Source organism: Leucoraja erinacea, chromosome 20 (assembly GCF_028641065.1).
Source record: "Leucoraja erinacea ecotype New England chromosome 20, Leri_hhj_1, whole genome shotgun sequence".
In the NCBI taxonomy this organism is placed as follows: domain Eukaryota; kingdom Metazoa; phylum Chordata; class Chondrichthyes; order Rajiformes; family Rajidae; genus Leucoraja; species Leucoraja erinaceus.
The window spans coordinates 6270519-6295276 of NC_073396.1; the positions used below are offsets into that span (position 1 = coordinate 6270519).

General features: G+C 40.4%; 2 protein-coding genes across 4 annotated transcripts; one reads left to right on the top strand and one right to left on the bottom strand.

The window, feature by feature from the left end:
- The first annotated feature begins 83 nt into the window (after window positions 1-83).
- fahd1 (fumarylacetoacetate hydrolase domain containing 1) lies at window positions 84-1427 on the top strand. The gene has a single exon (XM_055651096.1). It carries the CDS (start codon window positions 183-185, stop codon window positions 954-956), a length of 774 nt encoding a protein of 257 aa, XP_055507071.1. The 5' UTR covers window positions 84-182; the 3' UTR covers window positions 957-1427.
- A 1876-nt stretch (window positions 1428-3303) lies between these two features.
- On the bottom strand, window positions 3304-23741 carry meiob (meiosis specific with OB-fold). 3 transcript variants are annotated; one of them, XM_055651090.1, is made up of 14 exons: window positions 22391-23736; window positions 18262-18342; window positions 17399-17456; window positions 14563-14694; window positions 14099-14171; window positions 12825-13020; window positions 10826-10926; window positions 9587-9639; window positions 9382-9477; window positions 8367-8459; window positions 7778-7931; window positions 5863-6052; window positions 5222-5308; window positions 3304-4185 (listed from the first exon to the last, which is right to left on the bottom strand). In XM_055651090.1, exons 1-14 carry the CDS (start codon window positions 22589-22591, stop codon window positions 4057-4059), a joined length of 1644 nt encoding a protein of 547 aa, XP_055507065.1. In that variant the 5' UTR covers window positions 22592-23736; the 3' UTR covers window positions 3304-4056. The 3 variants fall into 3 exon arrangements, with proteins under 3 accessions (XP_055507065.1, XP_055507067.1, XP_055507068.1); XM_055651092.1 differs by lacking the exon at window positions 18262-18342 and having other exon boundaries at window positions 22391-23737; XM_055651093.1 differs by lacking the exons at window positions 10826-10926; window positions 12825-13020 and having other exon boundaries at window positions 22391-23741.
- Window positions 23742-24758: the final 1017 nt, after the last annotated feature.

The following is a 24758-nucleotide window of genomic DNA, read 5'->3' on the forward strand; positions in this document are numbered from 1 at the left end:
TATCGGCGACCAATTGCAATCTTTTCCCCGCCCACCAACTGTTGCAAACGTCAATACGCAAATATTATTTGCAATCATATTTTGTTTTAAAGTGCAGCAGAGGCGATGATTTTTTTGGGGGGGGTTGCATAAAATTAAGATGAAGATGCACAAGATTGCAAACAGTTTCCGAGGGCCGGCGGATGATTAACCCCTCGCTGGCCGGGCTGTCAGAGTGTGAGTCACTGCCGGGTTGCAAGTCTGTGCCGACAGACGCCAGGGTCAGGGCCACTGCGAGGATGGGTTCCAGGAACCTGAGCTGCTTCTGGGAGTGGGGGAGAAAGATAGTGTGCGTGGGCAGGAATTACGCCGAGCACGCCCGGGAGCTGGAGAACCCGGTGTCCACCAGCGAGCCGCTGCTCTTCCTGAAACCTCCCAGCGCCTACCTGAGAGAGGGCTCCCCGCTGCGCCTCCCCCACTACAGCAGCAACGTGCAGCACGAAGTGGAGCTGGGGGTGGTGGTGGCCAAGGGGGGCAGCCACATCCCGCAGGGGGACGCCATGGACCATGTCGGGGGGTACGCCCTGTGCCTGGACATGACGGCCAGGGACGTGCAGGACGAGTGCAAGAAGAAGGGGCACCCCTGGACCCTGGCCAAAGCCTTCGACTGCTCCTGCCCCGTCAGCGACTTCATCCCCAAGGGCAGAGTCCCCGACCCGCAGCGCCTCACCCTGTGGCTGAAGGTGAACGGGCAGCTCAGGCAGCGAGGCAGCACCTCGCAAATGATCTTCCCCGTCCCCTTCCTCGTCCACTACATCAGCCGGATCATCCGGCTGGAAGAAGGTGACCTGATTCTCACCGGCACCCCCGCCGGAGTCTCTGCCGTGCAGGAACACGACGAGCTGCAAGCTGGCATCGACGACCTCATCACCATGAAGTTCACAGTGGAAGGGAACTCACCCAGTTACTCGCAGTGACTTGAGAGTCGGGAGTGTTTTATTGCCAAATGTCCCGAAACGGAGACATTGTTGTTTGCAGCAGCAGTAGCAGCAGCAGACTGACAAACAAATAAATCAAAGGCCAAAGTTCCTCATGCAACCCAGGCGGTTCAGTGGTTTAGTTGGAGTTTCTAGTGTTCAATAGCCTGATGGTTGTTGGGAAGAAGCTGTTCCTGAACCTGGACGTTACAGTTTCCAGACTTCTTTCTGAAGGCTAAAGAAAAACGTTCTGCCTACTACACTACCACTCGCTGAAGAAAGTATCTTCCTCGGCACAATGACACTCCCGACTAAAGGGCAGCTGCCTGACACAACCTCAAACGATGCATCCTAACCAATTACGTTGGATCAACAATGAGAAGCAACCAGCAACTGGACCAATCAATGTATTTGAAGCTTCCAAAAATTAAAATAAATGGTATTTTGATCATTAAACACTAGCCTGGTACAAATTCACGTCTGCCATAGTTGTCAATCTGCCATAGTTGTCAATTATTTACAAAGTTTTGGACCAGAGGTGATGTTTTCTGGGTGGATCGGTGTCATTGAAGCAAAGACATTGCACCAGATTGCTGCATGAAATGTAAGGGCAAGAGGGTTGGTGATTGCAGGCTGAGGATTGGAATCGGGTATTAGAGCATTGTGCCTGAGACAATAGTGGATCAGGTTTGCTGATGTTGATCAACAGGTGAATTGCCAGGGGCCAGTGTGGTCATTGTGAAGGCTATGACCATCAATGTGCATTTTAACATAGTACATACAGTACTATGTACTCACCACATAAGCAGACTGAAGATAGACACAAAATGCCAAAGAAGGTTTCCGACCTGAAACGTCACCTATTCATTTTTTCCAGAGATGCTGCTTGACTCGCTGAGGTACTCCAGCATTTTGTGTCTATCTGGATAGCACGCAACAAAAGCTTTTCATGGTACCTCAGTACACGTGACAATAAACTAAACTGAACTGAAATTCCTTTGAACGAACTTGTCAATGGCACAATGTACGGAAACATTTTCCTTGCTATATATAATTGCGTCAAGAATTTACCAATGATTGTGAAGATAGACACAAAATGCTGGAATAACTCGGTGGGAAAGGCAGCATCTCTGGAGAGAGGGAATGGGTAGGGGAGGATATGAAGGATTTAAGGTCTGAACCCAAAAGGTCCCATTCAACTCTCTAGTGATGCTGCCTGACCCGTTGAGGTACTCCAGCATTTTGTGTCTATCTTCGGTATAAACCAGTTCCTTCTTGCACGCAAAAAGGTGCTTTGGCCCACAATGTCTGCTGAACATGATGCCAGATTAAACCAATCTGCTCTGCATAAATATGATCCATATTCCTCCATTCTCTGCCAATCCATGTGCCTATCAAAAGCCTCTGAATCTGTTTTAGCTGACGAGCGAGTTGAAAGAGGGTGAAAAAAGGGATTAGAGGTGGCGTGGTGGGCCGATGGCAGGTGTTGCCTGGAAGTGTGGGATCTTGTTGGGTCTCATTCTAGGACGACATTGTAAAGGACGATTGTCCTGGGGATGTTCAAGTGTGGTTACTTCTGGAATAATGTGGTCTAAATACCAGCACCCACTCTCCCTCACACACACATGCACACAATGACAGCATATTGTGTGCATGACTGACAAAGAAAAACAAGTGTGTGTAAGGGCAGTGCCTGGGCAATATCATACCCCGACCACAAGAACCATCATTGTATAAGAAAATGTATAACTAGACTAGAACACACATGTTGAATTGTATTCTTTGTTACAGTTTTAACTTGTTTTTATAATTATATTTTATTTTGTCCACTCTTATAATGAAAATACATGCCTGTCACACTCTATAACTATGGTCTCAGATCAATGGTGGAATTGCACTGATATTACCACTGGGTTTTAGCATCTACTGTATTACAATCTGGTACGGAAATAGATTCCACTATAAATATTAACACAGAAATGTAATATTAAGGAAGCTAGCAGGAAGTATGTACAACAGAAGACTTTTAATGTACTACACAACAAAATCCAATGCTGGTATTCCAGGATTGTTTTCAAAGCTATTTACAAAATAAATACCACCATAGGAAATACATTTGCCAAGATTTCGTTGACAAGCTGACAAGGATAATGAAAGTGTGAAATAAACCACTAAACTGTGATTTTTCACTCTTTACTTGTAACGTTTTGGTAATTATATCTCCAAGTGGACTTAAAAGTTGCGTTTCTATTGTCATTTAAAGATATATTTGAGACTGGTTCACAATAATGAAAATGTGATAAGATAACATGGCAACAAATGCCGTGTTTGAGAGTAACAGGAAATTCAAACGTTTGAAGCAAGTAACTTTACTTAAACATGTCTCAAAAAGTATTCATACCCATATAAATGATGCTATTAAAATGGGATGACAAACAGGCAAATTTAGCATGGGAAAATTCCACCTACTTTATATTATATCATCACTGACTGCTTAAATATAAACCGACAAATTCCATGCAGTTCTTTAAGATGACAAGCAATTATTGTGATGTCACAAGAGTTTAATTATCACACATGTTTTAAAATAACTGTCATCTTTCACATAACTTTAAAAAAAAGATTATTTCTAACTGCTCTACTGAAAAAGTGTGAAATTTTGTGTTAATAATGACAAATTACGACCGGTATTTTATAATATATATTCAATTAAGAAGATATATGAGCAAGAAAAGTGCAGATGAGTTAGATAATTGAAGAAGGACCAACAAAGAGATCTCTGGGTTAACTGTAAACATTTAACCCTGAGCCAATGTGTCGAGGGCCTTTTGCAAAAGAGCAAACTTAGAAAATATAACCATAAGTTTCAGTATCTAAAATAAAATGTTCTACCCTAACTCAATGTCATTCTCTTGCCATGCATGAACAGTCAACTGATTTGACAAACTTCTGCACACTTTTTTGAAATTTAATAATGCATCATAATCAAAACAGTAAACATTTACACCTAAATATTAATATAAACTGGCAGCTGAATTTTTGGTTAAGATTTTGTCTACCAGTTTTGCTTGGAAGTAAGTATTTGATCTGGGGTTCATCTCTATAATAAACAGCTGCTGGAAGAAATTGATATGCTGGACAAAGTCTGACTAGCCTCTTCAGGATCAGCTATTTGGCAGGATAGAAAACTTGTTCTTATTCCATTTCTTGCGTTACTTGACGGAACCAACTGCATGCAATGATAGAAAAGATTTTTTATTTTTATAATGATATAGAAAAATACATACAAGGGAAATTCCAATTTTTTTTAAAGCTTGTAGACCTGATACCTAACATAATAAATGTATGATCTCCCCACCATCGAAGGGATCTATCGCAGTCGCTGCCTCAAAAAGGCAGCCAAAATCACCCACACCATCCTGGCCACACACTCATCTCACCACTGCCATCGGGAAGAAGGTACAGGAGCCTGAAAACTGTAACGTCCAGATTCAGGAACAGCTTCTTCCCCACAGCCATCAGGCTATTAAACACAATGAATAAGCTATGAGCTCTGAACTGCAAAAGACTATATTATTATTTGTTATTTGCACTATATTTTATTTATTGAACCATTTCTTTTTTCCCCCCATTATTTAAAATGTTTACATATTCACATATTTTGTTGTGTTGCAGCAAGTAAGAATTTCATTGTCCCGTCCAATAAAACACTCTTGACTAAAATAAATGAGGATTCCAGTTCATGTGTTGTCTCGTCAGACACACAACCTGAGAGCCATTCCTAATATAATGGTCTGGAATCCTCACAAGACCAGACCTGTGTCATATTCTTTGTGTAGGAAGGAACTGCAGGTGCTGGTTTAAACCGATGACAGACACAAAATGCCGGACTAACTCAGCGGGCCAGACAGCATCTCCAGAGAAAAGGAAAAGGTGCCGTTTCGGGTCGAGACCCTTCAAACTGAGCTCAGTCTGAAGATGGGTCTCGACCCGAAACGTTACCTATTCCTTTTCTCCAGAGATGCTGTCTGACCCGCTGAGTTACACCAGCATTTTGTGTCTATCTTCAGTGTTATACTCTATGGGAAGTCCAACGCTTTTGTTGGAATGATTGAAGCCCGCAATTCCCTTTGGAGTCGTTGGCCATAGCCAACAAGATTCAGCCCAAAAGTGTGAGAAGTAGTGTTATTCAGTAAATTGTAAATCATTTAAAAATATATATTTTCATGAGTACATAGTATAGTTAGGATACATAAAATCCAAACCTTTAGATAGATTTTACATCTCTCCAAAAGAAAGTTCCATTTTAACAATGTTTTCTGTTCTTCTGTTAAACTGCAAAACTCTTCAATCTAGGAATCATAGCATAAGATACATAACATCAGTTTTGTAATCTAAAATCATTAATTATATCCTTTTCATTCCTTGTTGTTAAAAATAACCCCAAAGGTGGGAAGGGTGATTACAGTTTCATCGAAGTTGGATATCCAGTTCTGAATTCTACAACCTGGGACTTTCTCAGCCTGTACCCAATTATTTAATCTACTTTGGTTCTTTTTAATAACAAAACTAAATAAAGTGGGATCATGTAAGAATTTTGGAAGGAAAAATAAACATCAAATGGAATTTTTGAATAAACAGCTTATAAAAATGCAGAAGTTAAATATTCCTGCATGTCTTGAGATGAATGAGCAAGTAAATTTATTGTTGCAGATGATTTCAAGGTACGATATTTTTCTCAGTCTGCGTGCTTCCTTAACACGTGTCTTCCTCTCCCAGCCTGACTGACTGGTCCATACAATGAAAGCTAATCTCAAATGTGTGTTGCAGCATAAAGCACTCGAGAAAACACAGTAACTATTACACTGCAACTTTAATCTAAAAGTTCTAAGTACTAAATACTCACTGTGTAGCCAAGAGTTTTTTCAGCTGTGTTTCCTACTAAGTTACAAGACGGAAGAGTGCCTGTATGGTCGGACACATCCACCCAGAAATCAAAATTGGTAATGATATTTGAAGAGCTCATTGCGCCGAATGAACAAGAAGGATTTGTGCATACGTCTGAACCAATATCGACCAACATTCTGCACCTACCACTTCAATAAACAAAATTGATGTGTTTTAAAATGTTCATGGAATGTTTTTGGAACATGACTTCATAATTAGTACCTCTGCAAATCTGCATTTTTTGTCTCTTTTATCACTATTCCCCTTTTTCTGATTCTGAATTTTCTTTCTTACCATATCTGAATTTTAATAGTATTTTAAAAAGTAACGCAGCATCAATAAGACTCTTACAGATAAAGATTATTATGCAAAACTTCTGATTCCTAACATGACATATAAGTATAAGAGTATAAGAGCAGGGAGGTTCTACTGCAGTTGTACAGGATCTTGGTGAGACCACACCTGGAGTATTGCGTACAGTTTTGGTCTCCTAATCTGAGAAAATACATTCTTGCCATAGAGGGAGTACAGAGAAGGTTCACCAGACTGATTCCTGGGATGGCAGGACTTTCATATGAAGAAAGACTGGATAGACTTGGCTTGTACTCGCTAGATTTTAGAAGATTGATGGGGGATCTTATAGAAACGTACAAAATTTTTAAGGGGTTGGACAGGTTAGATGCAGGAAGATTATTCCCGATGTTGGGGAAGTCCAGAACAAGGGGTCACAGTTTAAGGATAAGAGGGAAGTCTTTTAGGACCGAGATGAGAAAATAATTTTTTACACAGAGAGTGGTGAATCTGTGGAATTCTCTGCCACAGAAGGTAGTTGAGGCCAGTTCATTGGCTATATTTAAGAGGGAGTTAGATGTGGCCCTTGTGGCTAAAGGGATCAGGGGATATGGAGAGAAGGCAGGTACAGGATAATGAGTTGGATGATCAGCCATGATCATATTGAATGGCGGTGCAGACCCGAAGGGCCGAATGGCCTACTCCTGCACCTATTTTCTATGTCTATGAATACAACAGAACGTAGAAGCAGACAATGGAATATGTATTTAATGTGAAGAATAAACAACACAGGAAATATGAAAAAAATGTGTGTTTTTACACTGAGAATGGGAATAATCTGGAACTAACTGTAAGAGTAGAGGAAACTGAGTCAATCAGGACTTTCAAAATAAAACAGGATTGGCACTTGAATAAAGTAATTTAGATGGGGGGAAAAGTAAGGAAATAGGACTGAAATGACTGCCCTTCAGGGACCTGATGTGAACTAAATGGGCCAAATCATTTCTTTGCATATCATGTCAATTCGGATTGTTTTTTAAACATTTGATCATGGATGCACATGTCAGAGTAAAAATCTAGCATGTATTGTCCATTCCTAAGTGCCTGAGGCAGCTGAGTGCTGCTTTTGTGATTACATGGTCATGTATAAGGATAATAGGTTTCCTTCATTGAAGGACATCAATGAATCTGATGTTTTTATACAAAATAGTAGCTGCAGTTAAATTTAAATACTTCAGCTTTCATGTTGGGATCCAAACTAATACTTCTTGATCGATGCTCCAGATCTCTATCTGTAGTCCATTATGAAACTATGAAATTCCATGATTTAGCAATAATTCTGCAAATGGATAAACAGTTGGAATTGCAAATTGCATGGTGGGGAATGGCTCAGTCGACATTTTCTTAAATATTTTCGCTACAAAGCGATTAAAAGGAACTATGATTCCGAACTGTGTCCTAAACATATTAGACCAAACACATTTAGAGTATTATCAAGAACAAATTAATTACAATACCAAGAAAAAATGTATCCTCTAACATTTATGAATAAAGTTCAAATAAAAATAAATCATCATTCTTACCATCTGGATTTTATTATCTTTGAATTGTCAGAATCAATGTTAAACATTGTAATGTAAGCATACATGATTCCATAAATAGACTCAGATTTGCCACAGTGGTCTATTGCTTTGTTTTTGAACTGCTGAACAGTGAATACATCCACAATGGAATGCACTGCAAACATAAAATGAAAATACGTAAAGCATGGGATAATTCCAAAAGATAATAAAACATTCCCTGTTACACTTCAGAAGTAAAGTACCAGCTATCCATTGTTTAATACAATTTTTGAATCACAAATAATGAAAGAGTTTAGTTTTAGTTTAGAGATACAGCGCAGAAACAGGCCCTTCAGGCCACTGAGTCGGTACTGACCAGCGAGCCACGCACATTAACACTATCCTACACACACTAGGGACAATTTTATACTAAGCCAATTAACCTGCAAACCTGTACGTATTTAGAGTGTTGAAGGAAACCAGAGCACCCGGAGAAAACCAACGCTGTCACAGGGAGAACGTACAAACACCGTACAGACAGCGCCCATAGTCTGAATCGCCTGCTAAATTAAACTAAATTATACTTCACACATAAAACTCAACGACTTACAGTTTATCAACTCATCAATTTGTTCAGGATCTTCATCATCATTTCCTGCATGATCTTTGGCAAAATTAAACAACAGATTGGCCTCTCTTGTGTCTTGATATTCCCAGGGCAGAAAGACAATACTCAACATTAATTCATGAAGTAAATATTCTAAATAATTACAATAACGTTTTCTGGAAGGTCCATTCCAAAAAAGAATTTATACTTTAGCTGATAATCCAATCCAATCACAATACACGAAGGAAAAACTTGATCTTCTAATTTCTTGATGAAATGATAAAGAATACTGGTAGCTGGTCTAACAAAAAATTAAAAAAATTCTACACATTACCAGAGATTAACTGGCAAAAATGTATTTAAGCAACTTACAGACTAAAAGATACTAAAGTTAGAAGTTTGTTATCTGTCATAAACATTTTGATGGACGTTTTTGTTATGAACAGTTCGAGATTCACACGTTGAACTTACAGTATACTATAATTAAAACCATAAACTCTTTTCATTTGCAGGAAAAGCAGATTAACGCGCCTCTCCTTGAGGAGGTCCCTCTCCTCTGTCACAGAACTAGTGGTGTGCAGGTCCTTGGGAGACTACGGCAGATACCAGCTAGATATTATCTACAAGCCAATAAGTTCAGGATCACTGATCATCGTTAATGAAAAAATGTAAAATAAAACCATAGAATGCTGGAGATACACAGCTGATCGACCTGCTTGATGATCTTAAGATCTTTGACCTAAAAGTTTAACATTTTCGCTTTCCACAGATATGTCCCATCTGCTGAGTGTTTCCAACATTTTCTGTTCTTATTTTTCAATCAAAACAAATTTGGAATCAATCTGGATCCTTTAATGTAGGTTTCTTCCACGTGCAGTATCAGCTATGTGTGCTAGTTACTTTGATGGGCAGGGCAAGGATCCAATTAAGTTACATGTTTAAGTTGCATGTGAAAATCAGACTTCAAATATTCACTGTGTTTTTTTTTGATGTTGGCATTAAAATTGAAAAACCTTACCAGGATTTGTTGTAATAATGCTTTTAGCAACCACTGCAGCAGTCATGCAGTTGCGATAATTATCGTAATTGACTCGAGCATCGGCTATGAACAATACTGTAAAATATATAAAGATCTAACCTATAAAATATGTTAAGGCATTCTGCAGAATTATGAAGTTTGAGATAAGGAAGATATCCTTCATTCAAATTAACATATACAATACCTGTTTCCCTGGGTACCCATGTCTGTGCAAGCTGTATAGATTCATTATCCCAGCTATGAGAATCACAAATAGTAGTTAGATATTAAAAAGATAACTGAATGTTTATGTTGGTGAAAGCTATTTTCTCTTCTGTTTTACAGAATTAGCCACTATCAGGCCTGATGGTTTAAATATTATGAATTGAAATAATATCCTAAATGATCCTAGTAATTATCCTCTAATTCACTGGGTGGGAGTAACCTTAAAAGTTTAGTTTAGTTTAGAGATACAGGGTGAAAACAGCCCCTTGTAAAACAACAAAGTAGTAAGAGTACAGGAAACTTGCAAGAAAACCAGAAAATATTGCAAAGCAATCAGGCACAGATAATCGACCAATAATACTAAAATTGGACTGTGTGTTAACCACGTATCACTAGACACTGTGCTCAATTCTGCTTGGGGTTACATAAAAAATAATAAGATTCTTTAGCTTACGAACTGCAGAGAAGTAATTGAGGTTGGATCCTAGAATCTGAGAAAACAATTAGATTAAATTGGCACGGTTGGATTTGTCAACCCGAAAAGAATGTCACTAAAAGGAATTCACAGAACAGATAAGGAGTTAATTAATTTTAATAAATGTTACATATTACTATTGAGTAGGATAGAGGTCAAAATCACCCAAGAGAATTATGGAATTTGAAAGTACTTTGTGCAGATTAATTAACACAAAGGTATTCACTTGCTGTGGCAAGGCATTCAACCTTTTTATAATTTTGTGCAAGGATGGAAGGATTATTACTGAAAATCTACAAATAGACCGAATAACGTCACCTATTCCTTCACTTCATAGATGCTGCCTCACCCTCTGAGTTTCTCCAGCATTTTTGTCGACAACCCATTCTGATTAATTAGTTTAGGTTAGTTTACTTTAGAGATACAGCGTGGAAACAGGCCATTCGGACCATGATCACCTATACACTAGTTGTATCCTACACACCAGGGCCAATTCACAAAAGCCAATAAATCTACAAACTTACTTGTCTTTGGAATGTGGGAGGATAAAAGAGAAAAGACACACGGTCACAGGGAGAATGTACAAACTCCATACAGACAGCATCCATAGTCAGGATCGAGCCCGAGTCTCTGGCGCTGTAAGGGGGCAGTAACTCTGCCGCTGTGCCACTGTGCCACCCTTATTAGGACTCAACATTAGAAACTTCCAATCTTACTGATAAATCTACTGAAAAATACACTGACCAGTTCATTAAGAATGAAGGTACAGTTTCATCGAACAGTTTTACTTCACATCGTTGACCTTTTCTTTTGTCAGCTGTAGTAAAATGCTTCTGCTCCCCTATCTTAAAACAAAAGTATTTTAAACTAATATAATGTCATAATTACACCTTCAATATAAATATCGAGAGATTATTATTAAAGTGGTGCTCTTTGGAGATCTAATCTTACTTAAATCGAAGATCTCACCCTGAAATTGAATTTTACTGCGGCACATTTCCCGAGCTATTACTTTAAAACCAAGAATAAGGCATTATCATCAGAGTAATAAATACATTAATTTTTGATATATAAATTTGCTGACTGCTAGATTCATCCAACAAGATCAACTCCCTCTGCTGCTTCTTCTGATTTATGAAGAGCACTAAAGCAGATAGGGATACACTGAAAGAGTTTCAATTGAAAAAGGAGGTGTCACCAGACAAGCAGAGATTAGTTAGAACTGGGAAAGAGACAGCTTAAGGAATGTAATGGTGAATGAGTAATTGGAGAGAGAAGGGACTGCAGCTTAAAGCTTAATATGCTGTGGTAACTAGACATAAAGTTATGAACACGAAGAGTAAAATAAAACCCAAGTCTGTATTGGTATGGATGTTAATTGTAAACAGAAATCTGTCCTTGGCTGTTTACACTAATCATCATGCATATATAGGAATATGGGCTGCTTCAAAATGAAAGAGTCAAGCAAGCTCCCCAACTGTGATACCAACCATGCAAACATTTTTCTATGGTTGTGCACTAGTTGTACAACTCAAGGTTCCTCTGGGGATCATGAAGCACACTATTATTCTTTAAAATTTAGGAAACTTTGACATTTTGAAATCTTCATAGTTCATACATCACAGGAGCAGAATTAGGTCATTCGGCTCATCAAGTATATTCCTTCATTCAATCATGGCTGATCTCTCTTTCCCTCTCAACTCCATTTTCCTGCTTCTATTGTGCAGAACACTCAGCGGGACCGTCAAACAAACAATCGAGGTAAAGTTGTAATAACTTGAAGACTGGTTGTGCAGATCGGATGCAGCTTATAGACACCTCTCATGGCCACAGGCAGTACCCCAACTCTGCAGAAGCCAGTATCATAGTGTTGAGTAGCTCATTAAATTGAATTACTGCAGCAAATGGAGGAACTACTGTATAAACATTGGTTCCCATGATATTTCTGAACTAGAGAAATCTGACCTACTTTCAGCTGCAAATGTTGCCAACAACTTTTACCATTACAAGTGACATTATTAGTTCAGCATCCTTTGCGTCAAGCCTCTTGGAGACACACTGGAGATGATACTGAAATCTGGAGCAAAGAAACTGGACAGAGAAAGGATTTTGAACCGAAAGATCGATTGTCTATTTCCCTCCACAGATGCTGCTTGACCCACTGAGTTCCTCCACCAGTTTATTTTTTGACAAGCTTACTTACACGCCTTAATATGTACAGCGCATGAAAGTGCGAGACTAAACTTTTGGATTCATGCATAAAATCATGCAAATTTATTTGCATAATGGTAAACAAAGGTGCTGTATGAATGAATTTCTAGTGTAGGTTGCTATTCATGTAAATTTCTAATTGTGGGAAATTTCAGAGATATAAAAATAATAGTCAAGAAACTTATCCCTGGCTAATGGCTGAACTCTCTATGTAAATTTTTGAATACATTGTGTTTGGCCTTCGAATTCATTCACTAACAACAATTAAATGAATTGATAAGGAAGGATGCAATACTGACTTGAGTACAAAGCATAATTCGTACTACCAATTGGAATAATGAATTTCTATGCAAAGTTTTCTTGTAATAGAGGTTCAAAGGTCTGTTTATTGTCACGTGTACCAATTAAGGTGCAGTGAAATTCAGATTACTAACTCGGATAATCTAATACAAAATACACATCAATTAATTTATGCCGCTGGCCATCATGGCAAAAGAAAAAATATGTTTTGATTTAACTACAAGAAACCCACCGATTTGACTGATGCCAGAATATTGATAAGGGATCCATTTAGGCTCTGCCCATTGTGGGCAATATCTCCAAGTGAGTAGTAGTCCTGGTGGTTTTTCACTGGCAAATGCAGCAAGGAGAGAAGCCTAGCTTCAACCTCCGGATCATGGCATAACTTGACCGTTGAGAAGTTCTCACTGACCAAAAGCTTATAGCAACTAAATTTGAAACAACAAATAACATTAATGACAAATGTTTATCTGCAGAGAAAATAATCTTAAGTAATTCTAAGCATTAATTTCAAAACTATTCAAATCATAAAAATTTCAATGGGGAAAAATGCACTTTCTTTATTCTAATTAATTAGTAATTAAATCTGTTGTATTCTTACTGAAATTCAGAATAAGTGTACATAATCAAACTGCCTGCTACTATTTCTTGTGTTCTTATGCAAGAGTGAAACCAAAAGAATGGCATCTCGGTGTGAAATCAAAATTACGGTGGTTGTAATTTTGTGGGGCCCAACCCCACCCCAGTGAAGACAAAGCAATGCAGATAATTTTGAGAGGTTTATTTCTTGCTATTGAGGGAGTGCAGCATAGGTTCACAAGGTTAATCCCCGAAATGGCGGGACTGTCAAATGTTGATAGTATGGAGCGGCTGGGATTGTGTACTCTGGAATTTAGATGGATGAAACATATAAGATTATTAAGAGTTTGGGCACGCTAGAGGCAGGAAACATGGTCCCGATGTTGGGGGAGTCCAGAACCAGGGGCCACAGTTTAAGAATAAGGGGTAAACCATTTAGAATGGAGATGAGGAAAAACATTTTCACACAGAGGGTTGTGAATCTGTGGAATTCTCTTCCTCAGAAGGCAGTGGAAGCCAATTCTCTGGATGCTTTCAAGAGAGAGTTAGATAGAGCTCTTAAAGAATATGGGGAGAAGGCAGGAACGGGGTGCTGTTTGTGGATGATCAGCCATGATCATAGTGAGTTCAAAGGACCGAATGGCCTACTCCTGCACCTATTGTCTATTGTCTATAACTGGGCAAGTACGTGGATAGGATAGGTTTAGATGGATATCGACCTAACACAGGCAGGTTGGGCTAGTGTAGTTGGGGAATGTTAGTCAACATCGTCACGTTGGGGCCGAAAGGCTTGTTTCCGTGCTGTATTGCTCTATGACTCGATAACTATATCAATTAAATAATTAATAATTTAGCAATTTTAATTATAACAAATGATTGCAAATATAAGTATTACAATTGGATTATTATGACGTGTCTTTAATATACCTTGAAGTAGACGGGCTGAATCTTTCTTCCTTCTCTGCATCTTTGGTCTGCACTAATGGATTCTCAATCACAACTACAAAACAATATCAAAATTAAAAATATGTAATGTTGCAAATTATCAATGTTTATTATGAACATCAATTGATAAATTAGTATTCCACCTTTCAGCTAGTGAACTGATGTGAGTTCTGTGTATTTTCTATCATATATTATATACCATGATTTCTCAATGTTGTTAAATCTGTCCTTGAAACTGATTTTTTTAGGTTCAAAGCTCTTGAGTGTAAAATGGGCCCAAAGAAGGGGTGACATGAGTTAACAAAAGGGTAAAGTAGCTGATTATTACAGTAATTAAGGAAATAATGTTTGAATGAGCCAATGAGCCTATGGATTACAGAACAATATTGAGTACACTACTTATAAAATGTCTTACAATTATAAAAAATCAATTCAATAAAACATACCACAATCCCCAATTCTGAAGCTGTTAGATAGACTTCTCACATATTCTTCTCTCCCCCAGGAAGCTACATTGATGAAGTAAACTGTATCATCTCGAATTGTGAAAGTGAAAGTATATCTTTCTGTTCCAATGTCTAAAGAAATTAAACAGAATATATATTTATACTCCAAGATAAATGTATTCAATATCTACATAATATCAATAAAATCTAATGAAGCTCTGTTAGGAGTCAAAGAGTTATACAGCTCAGAAACAAACCCCTCACCTCAACTTGTTCATGCCAGGAGTTCATGTTCACAGCATGGAATTCATTGAGATGATGACTTGGTGGGGGGAGGGAACTGAGGGCTTGGTGGAGGGCTCATCATTCAGTTCAAAGAGGGAAGCTCAGAAGGAATAGTTTAAAATGTAAGATTATGTTTGAATTCAGTTGTTGTAGTTTGCAACCCGTGATATCTAAAAGGATAAAAGAAAATCTCCAGATGTGGCGAAGGAAAAAATGGAACCACAGATGAATGTAGCAACAGGAAGAGTAAGCTGGTACAGAGGTAGAGGTAGAGATAGAGAGAGAGGGAGGGGGTGAGGGTGAGGGAGAGAGATTCAAGTGTATGATGATACTCATTCATGACATCAAGCATGGGTCTCAAGATGCACCAAGACAGGCCATTTCAGAAATATTGAATATCCTGAAAATACCTTTAAATATAGATTAAACTGAAATGAAAAGCATGAAACCTCAGTTGCAATTCACTTGCAATAAGTCAAAGAAAAAAGACTGTGGGAGTGGGTTTTAGCAGTTACTATTTCAATAGGAGGGTAACAAGAACTAGAAATTGCTTCTCTGATTATGACTAGGGAGTGAGCAAAACTGAACTCCCTTTATGCTGTATTATATCTACTCTCCATTTTCAAATGACTAGACTGCCTCACTGCATTTGAGTCAGCCCTGTTACTAGCAACTGCAAATTGCTAGCACATGTAGAAAAGCTGTTGCCTGAAATTAAAATGATCAGACTTTAATGCTAAAAAGGCAAATAAATGTGACACTCACTCAGTTCAATTCTCTTTTCTGTAGATTGAAGTGTTAAGCCTTTCGAATTGTAATCATTAGAACACAGAACGGTACAGCACAGGAACAGTCCCTTCAGCCCACAATGTTTGTGCCAAGCATGACGCCAAGACCAACACTTATCTGCCTACACATAATCCATATCACTCCATTCCTTGCATATCCATGTGCCTATAAAGTCTCTAAAATACCACTACTTTATCTCCAGCAGCGCATTCCAGGCACTCTCTCAATTCCCTGCATATCCATATGCCACTTGTACTTTATTCATCATTATCATATTATTATTAATGCTTACGTTCTTTCATTAATATCAGTATTATGGCAGACATCTAATAAAGTGCTTAAGTGGAAAGGATTATCAGAGCAGCACATGATTCTGATCTACACGTCAGAATTGTGAGCACAGCTAAAAAACTAAATAGGTAAAACATCAAGAAGTTAACAATAATTTAAACACCATCAATGATTGCTAAGAGGTCGCTCAGTCATCTCAGAAATGAATTGCAGAATGTTTTTTAAATTATAATTAATGTCTTTCAGTGTCAATCAATTAATCTACTTCCATTTTAAACCAAATATTCTAATACCAAAAGGTTTAGTAGAAGTTAATTTTGGAAAATATATAAATAATTTTGAAATTTAAATGCTGCATATACATAAAATAAATTGCACCAGTGGGGAAGCTGTTCTAATTAGTGAAAGAAAAACTGTCCATTTTATACAAGTGTATGCATGTTTATGTATGACAACTAACATCTTGAGGTTCACTTCTGAAAAATATTAGCATTGTTCAGTTTAAATTCTAGGCATTAATCATTTTCATGAACTATACACTTATTAATATCCACTTGAAAGAAAGAGACACATAGGTAAAATATCTCAACCACTGGATATCACCTCAAATAACAGTGCCCCTTCCATTCTTTACTGCAATATCATTCTAGATTATGTGGAGATATATCTTGTTCAGTTCTGGTTAAGTTTGTACTTTTCCATTTTAATAAAAAAGTCCAGTAAAAGTAAAAGTCCAGCAAAACTAAAATCAAGGTCTGAAGAGAACAAAGGTTAACTTAAAACTTAGGCAACATAGTATGGGCACACTCTCTTGAACAGTATTTCAAAAATGGAGACTGGGGTGGTTTTGACTTGAGTACACAAAATTCACAATTTATCTCCAATAACTTTTCTGAAGTTGCCAATAATTTGAATCTAAAGTAATAGGATCATTAAACAAAAGCATGATTTAAATGCAAATAATTCAAACACAAATGAGACCACCGATGTACCATCTAGCATAGATCTTTTCAAGCTTTTTCTGCCCCACTACAATGTCTGAAGAAGGGTCCCAACCCGAAACGTCGCCTGTCCATATCCTTCAGAAATGCTGCCTGACCTGTCGAGCATTGTGTGTTCTACCCATCTAGCATGACATTTGTCAATAGACATTACGATTAAATGGCCTACAAAAGTTCATAGATATCTATCTATTTAGACAGCCTGTTAATTTAAAGGTTGGAGCTAACATTAACTTTGGGTTATTATAGTTTACAAAAACTTCACATGTTATTTACAGAAAGATAAGGAAAGTAACACATTAATATTGCGTCAGTATTTTTTAACTTTAATTCACAGGATGTAGTGTTAGGCTCCAAAACAGATATTTGCTTTTGCAGAATTATCTATGGTACTTGTACACGTACGACTGAATCATATTTAATCTATAACCTATTTCAGAAGAACACAAATAGTAACTGGAATACTCAACTCTTTCGGTCGGGAAATCCTTTTGGATCAATTTTTCCAATCACGATTCCAGCTACACTCTGAAATGCACAAAACAACAGAATTAATCCAGAATCTGATACTAACAACAATATATGTAAGGATATGAGAGTTTAAATAACTATAAGAAATAGCGGTGCACTACATTACAGGAATATTACATTTATTGGCACCAACGTATAGTTTGAAGTCTGCATATAATTTTTATCCCAGGTCAAAGGCGTTTTGTCTGGATGACTGGCCAGGCCACTAGTTTAAGATATCTTGCTCTTTTTACTGAATTGACTTAGGTGGCACAGTGGTGGCACTGTGCACAGTGGTAGATCTGCAGACTTACAGCGGCAGACACCCGGTTTCGATCCTGACTACAGGTGCTGTCTGTACGCGGTTTATACTTTCACCCTGTGACCTTGTGGGCTTTCTCCAGGTGCTCCAGTTTCCTCCTACACTCCAAAGACATACAGGTTTGTAGGTTAATTGGCTTTGGTAAAAAAACATAATTATCCTTAATGCTGGTGTACAGATCACTGGTTGGCATGGACTTGGTGGGCTGAACGGCCTGTTTCCGCACTGCATCTAGCTGTGTCTCCAAAGTCTAAACAGTACAATGCCTTTTACAGCTCCCTCCTCCATCCATTACCGCTGCTTCTACAATTCACCCACTTCTGGAGCAAGATTTAACATGGATGAAATTTAGATCAATCTATAAAAATCTTAAATTGAAATTATTTTGCTTTATAAGAAAACAAATAATTTCAAGCAAATATTAAATATCTGGCTTAATCTGAAAACCTTCCTGAACAGCCTTTTGAAATTGTATAAAACGGCTCTATAATTGGTACCTACAGGGCGTGATGAATTTGGATGAAGATCGGAGATGGGAACCAAGTTCTGGGCAAAGGAACCAAAATCCATTGTCTTCTTTGTCTGAAATTTAATAAAAGCTCTGATATTATATATGTTTAATTCAACTAGTTATTTCCTATCCATGCATTTTCTCCCAAGGCTGTGTTTAAAACATACTTCCACTGATTCTGACTGACCTGCTGAGTTCCTCCAGCAATTTCATTTTTGCTAAGGAAAAAGATTTGTTTCCCAGCTAATTTACCTCATTGGAACCAACAAATTAAACTATTGCATAATGACAAGTTCCATGTAATTCCATTAAATGGCTCTGGGCGGCATTCTGAAGCTAGGCCGTCCATACTAAGAGCTTTTCTTCTTTTCTCCAGAGATGCTGCCTGACCCGCTGAGTTAATCCAGCATTTTGTGTCTAGCTAAGAGCGTCAAGGGTGCCTTTGGGGAGTTTGTGTGAAGGTGGTAACCCACCAATCTATGAGGTTGATAAATAGGACATGGAACTTTAAAGACAAGTACCATTATTTTCCATTTGTGTACTCTTGGATTTTCCATTATTCTAAATGATCAAGAGTCAAGTGTTTTATTGCCATATGTCCCAGATAGGATGATGAAATTCTTGCTTGCTGCAGTACAACAGAATATGTAAACTCAGTACATAACGGGAGAAGAAAAAACATTCAGTGTGTGTATACACATGCACACATACTTAACCTCAATAAATAACAAACATAGTGCAATAATAATGATAGTCTGTTGCAGTTCAGAGCTTATTTGTTGTTGTGTTTAATAGCCTGATGGCTGCAGGGAAGAAGTTGTTCCTGAACCTGGACTTTACAGTTTTCAGGCTCCTGTACCTTCTTCCCGATGGCAATGGTGAAATGAGTGTGTGGCCAGGATGGTGTGGGTCTTTGATGATATTGGCTGCCTTTTTGAGGCAGCGACTTCGATAGATGCCTTCGATGGTGGGGAGGCCAAAGCCAGTGATGATAAATAATGATGCGCAATAAATAATGATTCTAAATAATGATGTGCAAATATGTTGTTATTTAGTGGAGATATTTCTGCACATTTTAAATGACACTGGTATAACAGTGGTTGGCATTGTTGCTTGCCTGGCAATGCTTAACCTGAACTCTTTATGTCACCATGTTCACAGAATGATTATCGCTATATAGTCACAAATTACTGAAGTAACTCAGCGGGTCAGGCAGCAGCTCTGGAGAGAAGGAATGGGTGACGTTTCGGGTCGAGACCCTTCTTCCGACCCGAAACGTCACCCATTCCTTCTCTCCAGAGATGCCGCCTGTCCAACTGTTACTCCAGCTTTTTGTGTCTATCTGCAGTTTATACCAGCAGTTCCTTCTTACACATTCCTATCACTATGTAGTAACTGATTCCACTCCTTTAAAAAACAATTCCCCGCAGCAGAAGATTGCAAGGGTGAAATATTATGACTGATGGCATGGCTGCACATTATTTTTCCAATAATTGAGTATAAGCTTCAGAGTGAAGATTTTTATTTTGGGATTCTTCTTCCCTGTTTAGTCTCCTCTTAGAATACTTGTCATAGCAACCTGTGAGGGAGGGACTCTGTTAAGATGCTGAGAGATATGAAAAAGGTCAGAGGGTAGAATGAAACATCTACTCTGAGTTGCTCACTGTCTGGCATTCTCCTTTTATGGATAAGATTGAAAGGAACAAAATTAGGTGGAGGTTCATTGGTTAAAAGGAATTGATCACACCCAGTTGTTATAAGCTGATTAAAATGCTGTGCTATACTGCTGAGATTTCTTCCTCCATTCGGCTCTTCCCCATTTACACCTTAAAATGAATAGTGGCTGAGAAAAAAGAGCCTAACTTATAGATCATTGCTGAATGAGTATGGAGTCCATTGCCTTGAAATTTTAGTTTCAGGTTGCATTTTTTAAATATATTCACCGTGGGGCAGCTGGTGGAGCTGCTGCCTCACAGCACCAGAAACCCGGGTTTGAGCCTGACCTCCAGTACTGTCTGAGTGGAGTTTGCATGTTCTCCCTGTGACAGCATGGGTTTCTTCCTGGTGCTTGTTTCCTCTCACATCTTACTAACTTGTGGATTTGTAGGTTAATTGGCCTCTGCAAATTGTGTAGGGACTGAATGCGAAAGTGGGACAATAGAAATAGTGTCAACAGGTAATCAATAGTCAGTGTGGAATCGGTGGACCAAATGGCACATTACATATTTATATCTCTAAACTAAACTAAACCAAACTAAAGCAATGTGGGCTGGGCTATGTATGCCGAGCTAGCATTTAATTATTCAACCCTGGTTGCTCTTGAGAAGGTGGTGGGGAGCTGCAGTCTTGAACTGTTGCAGTCCTTGAAATGTGGTCATGGTGCAATTCCCACGATACTGTTTGGTGGACAGAGTTCAAGGAATTTGACCCAGCAACAGTGTAAGAAACAACAATTTATTCCTAAATTAAATGGTGTGTGCCTTGGAGGGCAATCTCCAGGAGATAGTATTCCCATGGTTTTTCTCCCCTTGTCTTTCCAGCGGTAGAGATCATGGAACTGGATGGTGCTGAGTAAGGAGTCTTTGTGAGTTGCTGCAATGCATCCGACTGATGGTATAAACTTTGCTACTATGCATCAGAGGTGGAGTGAGTGAATGGTTGTGGATGGGATGCCATTCAAGCAGGCTGATATGTCCTGTATGGTTCTGTATAGAATAGGGTAATGGGGAAAATGGGGAATTGGGATGGGAATGGGGATATTGCATCTGCTGCCCGGCAGGATAACCACAAGTTGAGGCACAACGAACTGCAGGTGCTGGAATCTTGAGCGAAACACAAAGAACTGGGGGACTGAGCAGGTCAGGCTGAGTCTGAAGAAAAAGGGATGGGTGACCTTTGGGGTCGGGACCCTTCGTCAGACCCGACCTGACACGTCACCCATCCTTTTTTTCCACAGATACTGCCTGACCCACTGAGTTACTCCAGCGTGTTGTGTCTATCTTTGGTACAAACCGGTACCTGCGGATCTTTGGATAGACACAAAAAGCTGGAATAACTCAACGGGACAGGCAGCATCTCTGGAGAGAAGGAATGAGTGACGTTTTGGCTCGAGACCCTTCTTCAGACTGAAGGGTCTCGACCCGAAACATCACCCATTCCTTCTCTCCAGAGATGCTGCCTGTCCAGCTGAGTTACTCCAGCATTTTGTCAACTTCGATTTAAACCAGCATCTGCAGTTCTTTCCTCTGCAGGTCTTTGTTTCTACATGTTGTCTGCTCCACTGCAAAATCGCCATAAAAGGCCTGCCTGCTTTGAAGAAGTGAGTCTGAAGAAGGATCCTGTCCCGAAACGCCACCCACCCTTTTTCTCCAGAGATGCTGCCTGACCCGCTGAGTTACTCCAGCGCTTTGTATCCACCTCGAGTTTCTCAGTCGCTTTGTGTACAAACACACAAGTTGTTAGGCACATGGGGATGAGTTGCTGCTGTTCCTTCCTCCACAAAGTGAGGAGGAGATCAATGGATTTGTTTAGGGAACTGCAGATGCTGGAAAATCGAAGGTAAACAAAAATGCTGGACAGACTCAGCGGGTGAGGCAGCATCTATGGAGCGAAGGAAATAATAGGCAACGTTTCGAGCCGAAACCCTTCTTCAGACTGATGGACCTTCAATGGACCTTGATCGTCGGCAGCGAGCACCCGCTTCACCTCCGCCGGGTGGCGCGCAACCGCTGACGTGAACGCGCGGGGGGGGGGGGGGGGCGCATGAAGCCTCTCTCTCTCCTCGTGAACGCGCCAAACGCAGACGTGAACGCGCCAATCCGCTGACGTGAACGCGCGAATCCCCTAACGTGAGCGCGCCAAGGCTGGCGTGAACGCGCGAATCCCCTAACGTGAGCGCGCCAACGCTGACGTGAGCGCGCCAAGCCCCTGACGTGAACGCGCGCGGGGCCGTCCGCCAGACCCCGCGCCCGCCAATTCTGACCACCCGCCGCTTCGACGGTTAGCGACGTCCTTTGATCTTTACCCGGCGCCTCAGGGAGCTTTACTATCTACCGGGCCAGGAGGTACATATGGTTTATTTCGTGTTGTGTGTGTGTGTGTGTGAGGGGGGGGGGTTACCTGTGACTGCTCTGTGGGTCTGTCAGAGACGCGGCGGTAATGGCGGCCGTTGCTATGCAGTGACGTCAGCGCCCTGGAGCACGTGACCGAAACACCACAGAATAATACAAAATATACTGTGTTTAAGGAGGAACTGCAGATGCTGGAAAATCGAAGGTACACATTAAAGCTGGAAAAAAACCTCAGCGGGTGCAGCAGCATCTATGGAGCGAAGGAAATAGGAAATATACTGTGATGTGGAGAGCATTTTGGCAAGAAGCATCTCAGCCTGGTGTGGCAACTGCTCTCCTCTTCACTGTCTGAACCTGCAGAGAGTGGTGAACACAACCCAGTCCATCACAGGCTCATAAGGTCATGCAGATAGGAGCAGAATTATGCCATTCGGCCCTTCAAGTCTATCCGCCATTCAATCGTGGCTGATCTATCTCTCCCTCCTAACCCCATTCTCCTGCCTTCTCCCCATAACCCCTGACAGACGTACTGATCAAGAATCTATCTCTGCCTTAAAAATATCATTTGACACAGCCTCAAAAGCCTTCTGCGGCAAAGAATTCCACAGATTCGTCACCCTCTGTCAAATGAAATTTCTTCTCATCTCCTTCCTAATTTGATTTGATTTAATTTATTGTCATTGTCTTCAATGAAGAGACAAACGAAAAAGAATGTCCGTTAACTCTGAGTATGACCTCTAGTCCTAGACTCTCAAGATTCAAGATTCAAGATTCAATTTAATTGTCATTTGGACCCCTTGAGGTCCAAACGAAATGCCGTTTCTGCAGCCATACATTACAAACAAATAGACCCAAGACACAACATAATTTACATAAACATCCATCACATCGCTGTGATAGAAGGCCAAAAAACTTGTCTCTCCACTGCACTCTTTCCCCCCCCCCCCCCCGATGTCAGAGTCAAAGTCAAAGCCCCCGGCTGGCGATGGCGATTGTCCTGCGGCCATTAAAGCCACGCCGGGTGGTGCAAGGTCGCACACCGGGTCTTGGTGTTAGAGCCCCCGGCGTGCGCTCGCAGAGTCCCGCGGCCATTCCAAGCCGCGCGGGGCGGTGCTGTAGGCCCCGCTCCAGGAGCTCTTCAACCCCGCAACTCGGGCGGGAGAAGTCGCCGTTGCGAGAGCCCTGAAAAGCGGTCTCCCTCCAGGGACCCGCGGGCTCCCGGTGCCGCCGTCTGCCAGACCCGCAGTTGCAGCCTCCGAATCTCCGGAGGTCGGGCCGCAGCAGCAGCAGCGCTCCACCACCGCTCCACCCGCTCCAGACTCGGCCAGCTCCGCGACGGTGACGGTGAGTCGTCGGCACCAGAGTCCCCAGTCTTCTCCTGTTGGAGGCCGCTCCTCGTTGCAGCCCCAACGACAACGGAGACCCGACAAGAAAAGGTCGGGTCTCCCGTGCAGGGAGAGATTTAAAAGTTACCCCCTCCCTCCCACCCCACCCCCACACACCCCAACAAAAAACAAAAAAACTACATAGAAACATAGACAAAAAATAATAAAAACGCGGACGGGCTGCAGAGGCCGCTGCTGACGAGAGTCGCGCCGCCTACCTTCACTGGTGGAAACATCTTATCCACATCCACTCTATCTAAGCCTTTCACTATTCGGTACGTTTCAATGAGGTCCCCCTCAGTTGATAATTGTTAAGAGAGGTGGGCATGAATAAAGCAATATAAAAACTATTATAAGGGCAGCCGGAAGGTGAAAACACAAACAAAGGCATTAACAGTTGCAAAATGCAGAGCTACAGGAAATACTCAACAAGTCAAATTGTGCTCATGGAGGGAGAATAATTGACCCAATGTTACAGAAGAATGATCAATCAAAGGGGCAACTTTTTTGCAAAGAGGGCAATATGAGTTGTCAGTGGTAGTATTGAAGCAAGATAGACACAAAATGCTGGAGTAACTCAGTGGGACAGGCAGCATCTCTGGAGAGAGGGAATAGTTTCCGTTTGGGGTTCAGACCCATCTTCAGACTGCATTTTTTGCACTTGCAGTTCTGTCCTACACATAATATTGAGAGGTGAAATAACATTTAAAAAGCATTTGGACTGATGTGTGGATGGAAAGATTTAGAATGATCTAGGTTGAACACGGTGATTCCATAAGAGAATGGGCAAATATTGGGCAGCATAGACGAGTTGCGTTTAGGTCCTGTTTCTGTGCTTAGGAGTGTATGACTTTGTTACAGCAGAACTGGACAGTTCTGATAAATGCAGAGAAAGTAACATCCTGGACTTGTAGATTTCTATATTGATTCCAGACGTCTGCAACGTGCCCAGGCAGAATGTGAGGTGGTATTTCTCATCTTCTGTCTAGGCACAGGAGGCCACAACCAAGTTAATCAGATTGGGAATGGGGT